Genomic DNA, 6,835 nt, shown 5'->3' with positions numbered 1-6,835 from the left:
TGTTCTTTTAAGTGAGCCTTGTATGCAGTGTCCATTACATTGATCACATTTGAATTTTCCACAAAAATGTTTTTCATGTGCTTGTATAACTAATCCTTTCATGTAAAGTTATTTTTGCAGGCTTCACATTTGAATAGCTTCTTGCTCAAATGGCTTTGCATGTGTTCATTAAAAGTGTTCTTATGGGAGAAGTATCTTTTACAAACACTGCATAAATGGATGAATTCTCATGTGAACATTTAAAGTACATTTATGTACGAAGCTTTTTTCGCAGATTTTGCATTTAAACTGTTTCTCACTAGAATGGACGTCCATGTGTACTTTTAAATTGGAATTGGTGCTAAAGCAAGATTTGCAGATAATACACTTGAAAGGCTTTTCATCTAAATGGGCTAGCATGTGTTGATTCAAGGTGGCCCTATGGGTGAAGTGTGTTTCACAGATACTGCATTTAAATGGTTTCTCACCAGTATGGACTCTCATATGAACAGTTAAAGTAGTCTTGTGTGTAAAGCTCTTTTCGCAGATATTGCATTTATATTGCTTCTGACCCGAATGGGTTTTCATGTGTTGTTTCAAGCTGCTCCTATGGGTGAAGCATCTTTTACAGGTACTGCATTTAAATGGTTTCTCACCAGTATGAACTCTCATGTGAGAAATTAAAGGAGTCTTATTTGGGAAGCTCTTTTCACAGGTTTTGCATTTAAATTGCTTCTGATCCGAATGGATTTTCATGTGTACTTTTAAAGTGTTATTAGAGTTAAAGCAAGATTTGCAGATACTACATTTAAAAGGCTTTTCATCCAAATGGCTTAGCATGTGTTGATTCAAAATACTCTTACAGGAGAAGCAATTTTCACATATACCACATTTGAAAGGCTTTATGTCGAGATGGATTTGCATGTGACCACTAAAAGCGACCTTATCGGAGAAGAAACTTTCGCAGATACCACATTTGAACGGTTTTCCACCAAAATGGGATCCTACGTGAATATTTAAACTATACTTATATGCAAAGCGTTTTTCACAGATTTTGCATTTAAACGGCTTCATGATCAAATAGGTATATCATTTTGTTCCATTCTGTAGTCGTGTATATCTATTATCTATGGTAGTCGTGTAAATCTGGCATGCGATATAAATAATCCGCTGATTCACACTTTACCAATGAAGTGTGCGTCATTTGCGGGTTCTAAATATGTAAGTAGCATAATTGTGCGCCCATTGGTTTTGTAAAAAAAAGAAAATTAGAGTGCCGGTGGAAATTCAATGTCAATTTACTCAAAAACTATTGATGATTATCTATGATCATAACTATAGAAACTAACATAATTAAATTGACACCAATCGATTACGACTGAGCTATTATGGTAACGAAATTTATTTTTTATATTATTTATTACAAATAACGAATTATATTTCATTTGTATAACTAATAGGTATTCGCCGAATAAAACATTACATACACTTGTCTATGACATTCACGTCACATCATAACATCGACTATTTTTCTATGGACAATATCTGAAAAATTCATTACAGCTAAATTTCCGGACGACCTAACTTTTCCGACCTCTATTAAATGTTTATTCATGAAAGTCGAAAGAAGTTCTGTGGAACAAAGTAAATAAAACACCAAATACATAAGTCCCACTGAGTCCCACATCAAACTATTTTGTTTATTTGTTGCCTGATACCTGTGAGTTTTAGTGTTTGTGAGTGTTTCATATTTAAGTGTTTATTAACAGGCAAAGCCCTAAAGTTGCAGTATAACAATGTGAACACAATAATATTTATAGTACACAGATGAAAACTAATGTAATTAAAAGAATTAAGATGAGCTTGTAGGCAAAAATAGCATCTTTGGATTCACGAACTGAAGCCAGTGATGGAAACCAGAACTTTACTGTTGTAGCATAATAGTCATGGCTGAATCTGTCCATAGGACAACCTGCACTATATGCCAGTATTTTCAGAAATGTATGTTGGACTGATTCAAGCCCATTGGTATTAGCTTTCAAATATGGGGACCACACAATGGTTGCATAATTTAGAATTGGTAAGATAAAGGGCTCGATATAAATAAATAAAGGTCTTATGATCCTTAAAATTAGCCGTGTTTCTGCAAATAAAGCCAATGATTGTATAGGCTAAATAAATATCTTTAGAACTACTGGAGAATTACCTGAAAAGGTCAACCAGTGAGTTGACAAAAGTTTGTATTTAATTTTAATAAATCTATTAAAAACATCATATTACAGTCTGTTAACTGTTGTATACCCACATCACCACAAAGGAATCTGTTCATCTGTACATTACTTGTATCCCTTTATTCACTGGAAGCAGAAACAATAAGGGTAAGTAACAAACTTAATTTATAAGAAAAAATGAAAAGGCTTGGTAAAGTAATTATTTTAATCAATGATTACTAATTTTATTTCGAAATGTTTCGTCTTTCATTGCAACAGGATTTATTTATTAAAAAAGGAGAACAATTCCTAATCCATCTTTGAGGTAATTCATTGACACCTTTTATATTTATGTACACATTGAAATAAATTAAATTAAGGGTCAGTATCAAAAGTATATTTGTGTGCTGTTAAATTTTAAGTTTGGCTTCTTTCTTGTCCTGCTAAGATGGTTTAATAATTTTGGTGTTCATTAAGAAACGTTTCAGAGAATAGAATAGCTTGTATATCAATTCTGGATACAGATAAGTATTTTAGGGGATTTATTATTAAGTACTACCTTTTGCAATAAAAGGCAGAACGTGAATAACTGATAATTTCAGAGGTAACGCCCTTTTTCGGTTAAAAAGCAAATATTTTTTCGAAATTTTTCTAGTTCATTCTATCATCGATTTAAAAAATATAAATAGAATTTTTCGTTTTTATAGGGACGAAAACTGGTTTTAAATGGTAAAATTTTTGAGATATTATCAGTATGCAATCGACTGACACTGGTGCTTGTATGGTTGCATATGAGATTTTTCTTCTACATAATTTACCTTGGTTTTTTCTAATTTTCCTGTGCAAAAGTGCCTCAATTCACGACTGTTCAGTACTATCACTGTTTACATTTAGTAATAAAATTTTCGTCGAATTTTTTAAATAATGTTGCTTTTCGATGCCTTTTTAATTAATGATTGTTAGTGAGTAATTTATGAGACCTTTAAAAATTTGATAACAATAAACACACATTTGAATCTTTTAGGAATAGAATTTATTAGAATTCAGTTTACTAAATTCTAGTCCTGGAGCATTTAATAAGGGTGCGTGAAATAATTAAAATTGGAAGGATAAAAACATTTTTTGAATTATGAAATAGTAAACACGTAAATTTTTATTGTTCAAATAATCTTGTTACCAGTTACACTTATGTATGTGATTATTAAGTTAAAATACAGTAATGTACCGTTATCGTTGTCGTGATAATTAATTATAATGGATGTATGTATTTAAATTTTTTGCTGCTTTTGACATTTTGTGTGAATTTTTGATAGAAAGATTGGAAAACGTACTAGTACATACACAATTTCTATTACAATAGATTCTGGAATTACGGTTTTATTTGTTGTATGTTTGTTTGTTTGTTTATTATTGGGTATCGGATTATTTTTACGATTCCCATTATGTCACTAATTGCAAGTAAATGTACTTTACTCCGTCATACTAATTAATCTAGGAAAAGCATAGAAACTTGTTTATGAATATCGCTTGATTTAGTGAAAAATAATAAGTATCAGTTAGGTACAAACAAATTGATTTTGTAAAATAATTCAGTTGTATCAGGTACATATTTTGGTAACAAAATTACCGTTTTTATTAATCTTTTTTGTTCTACAAAACGATTATTTTTGGCTTTCATTTATTCTTTTCTTTTTACAGATACACTTCAGAGTATATATTTTTCCGGCTTTCTCCAAACGAAATTTTCCTTTAGTAGTTCAACCTACAAAAACAGAGTAATTCCTTACTAATCGAAAACCTTAAATGTTCTTGCAGTGGATAGGTAAGTTGGCTAAAAATATTTAAAACAAATACGTAATTGATGTTATTTGTTTCAAACATCCGGATAACTGTTTCGTAAACGGTTCTTTAAAGTTGGAAATAAATTATGTATTGTAATAAATAAATGAATTAAATATGTATATGGAAAGATTATTTAAACGCTATAAAATTAATTAAAATATTTGTTGTTTTTTTTTTACAGGCTTTAGAATACTAAGGAACATGTCTAAGCCATGATGCAACACCATTACTGTTGTGAAGAGGTTTTTCGAAACGTATTGTGCCTCCTGTACTAATATGAAACTATGGAATACTTTGGGTGAGATTTTAGTTCTTAATAATTTAAAAATCGAACCTTACCTTCAGTTTTCTTGCTATACTTTGATTCAATAATATACATATCACTTTTCGGGCTACTTTAATCCACCAATTATTGCAATCGTACAGAACGAAATTCCGTTACATTGCAGTTATAACTGAATAATCTGTACATCAAACATAAACATTTATTTTTGTTGCAATTATAAAAAGTTTAGTTATTTGTACTCGAGTGGCTCCAATTCAAAAAAAAATTTTAACGACTGGCGTATGTTCAGGATGCTAAAAAAAGATAATTCAGGTCGCGGAAGTCAGAAAATTCTAAAATGTTTAGAAAAATTTATACCTTACTAGTATTACCGAGTAGTTTTTTGGTCACAGAGGCGGTGGGCTTAGATTTTCGTTACGTAGTCAATATCTTTTAAGGAAATTTCGCGCTATATTGAAAACTTTCTGTTTGCAAGAAATGGTTTAAAACCGTATTGATGAGTTACTACGTGGAAACTAATAGGGGAGGGGGGTCTTGGCATATAATACGAATGGTAACCGAGGGGGTAAAAAATTATAAAGAAAATGGGTTGCGTACTATGGGTACGTTCTCTTAATAAATAAAGGAATTCAGAACTGCTACTGCAGCCTAACGCTCAGAATACTTTGCAGTGAATTGGGTTGCCTAAGTCAAGGACGAGCTGTCGCCAACGTTTTAAACGTTTCGTGTATTTGAAAACAAATTACTATGATAGCAATGTTACAGTGCGAGTCGAAACTTTTAACCAACTACATTTTTGGATATTAATAAAATAATTTTATTTTATTTAGTACATAAGCGTATATGAAAATAATTATGATTTTATGACACTTAACACTGTAAATGTAAATGTAAATGATTTTTTTTACTTTGTTTTGTATATTTCTCTAGTATCGGTATTTTTACCTTCTGTCCTGTACATTACAATTTTTTATGCGACTTCTGATAGAGAAAGATGCTTACAGTTAAAAATGCGGACAAAAAAACGTTAGCTTTATTGGGAAAATTGTGATGAAAGCATAAAACTATAATAAAGTAATAATATTCAAGGAGATAGATACTTCTTAATCAAAAATAGAGAATGATTAAGAAGAAAAACAATGTTTCTATTTTTTTAGTTTGCGTAAAGTGTCAATCATAAAAACAAAGCAATGAATTTTTTATTTTCTGTCCAAAGATTGAGAAATTTGTAACAGTTATTTTTGTCGTAGACATCTTAATTTGGCAAATTATTTCAGCAAAAAGCATTGAATTTTTAAAAAATCCGTCTTCAAATTTCATTCCAATTATAAGAAATGAAGTTTAAGTTATAAAACCTAATATCTAATAGTGGATAAAAATATCTGATTTATTTCAAAAGTATGGAGTTATATCATAACCAATTTACTAATTTTCAGTCTTTTTGTTTACCAAAAAAACCACTCGACCGAATGTTATGTAATTCTTTTCGGATCATATTGCCGTTCATACGCTTCGATCGGCGCTCAACGAAGTCGATATCATTTTTTATTCTCGCGATATCTATCAGAAGAAAGTGACTACGCACGCATACATACACACACACAGACACACGTATACTCCTTCGCCAAATTATGTTGCGATGCTATGCTCACTTTCAAATTTCAAAATATGTTGGAAACCGTGATTTTTATGAATAACTTCCCTATATACTGGGAAGTTAATAAATTTATTTATCCTGTGGTTTGATATTAAGTATCGCATATTCTACATCAAGGTCATTAATAATTCCTACACAGGAAAATTAAACCGCAGAAACTGTTTATTAATATACTAAAAAAACTTTGAGTACATTTTTTTATGAATAACAATACGGTACTTCTATAATTTAGTTTTTTAATTCGATTCGTTTAATGTTTAAAAATTCAATTTATTGTCCATTTAGTGGAATTTTATTATAGCACAAGAATGCGATAAACCCACAAGTCAACATTATCGTGAAATTATGTATGTATGGATGTTATATTTTTTAAATATTTTTGTATAATAATTTACAATTAGTATATTTTTGTTTTGTTGGTAGTGTTCTTTTTTTAACTTCCCAGTATATAGGAGTGCGTGTGCGTTTGTCTGTATGTGTACACGTACATACGTAGGTAATAATTTTTTTCCAAGGTCCAGTCCCACCCCACGGCTTGTTTAACCGTCTATTTCCTTCTTCAAAGTATAACATTTTTGTCATCATGTGTAGTTTAGCATCCCTAAACCAGATATATTGACCATAACCAATAGGTAGAGTTTATTTAACTAAGAAACCTTCTGATTTGATTACGTATAGATTAAAATATGCTAATTTGCTAGAAATGATTAAATTGTAACCACAGTAAAATACGTTATTTTATGTATTTATGAATGAATCAGGTTACGGTTAAGCCCTGATAATACATAAAAGATATAAAAATAAACAAACAGTTTAATCAAACATCCAAACTTGATATTATTGTTTATTGTATATTGTAAT

General features: G+C 30.3%; 1 protein-coding gene and 1 long non-coding RNA gene across 2 annotated transcripts; one reads left to right on the top strand and one right to left on the bottom strand.

Moving 5' to 3' along the window:
• Window positions 1-6: 6 nt before the first annotated feature.
• On the bottom strand, window positions 7-1,228 carry LOC112905495 (gastrula zinc finger protein XlCGF17.1-like). Its single transcript, XM_025978051.1, is given in 2 exon segments — window positions 7-219; window positions 221-1,228. Coding segments are annotated over 2 exon segments (954 nt in total). The 5' UTR covers window positions 1,054-1,228; the 3' UTR covers window positions 7-98.
• A 168-nt stretch (window positions 1,229-1,396) lies between these two features.
• Window positions 1,397-6,748, top strand: LOC112905496. The gene is made up of 4 exons (XR_003231843.1): window positions 1,397-2,201; window positions 2,262-2,357; window positions 3,888-4,011; window positions 4,213-6,748. It is a non-coding gene; the product is annotated as an uncharacterized LOC112905496 (long non-coding RNA).
• Window positions 6,749-6,835: the final 87 nt, after the last annotated feature.

The sequence above is a fragment of the Agrilus planipennis genome, unplaced genomic scaffold (assembly GCF_000699045.2).
Source record: "Agrilus planipennis isolate EAB-ADULT unplaced genomic scaffold, Apla_2.0 scaffold374, whole genome shotgun sequence".
Taxonomy (NCBI): Eukaryota; Metazoa; Arthropoda; class Insecta; order Coleoptera; family Buprestidae; genus Agrilus; species Agrilus planipennis.
This window is presented reverse-complemented; position numbering and strand designations above follow the sequence as displayed.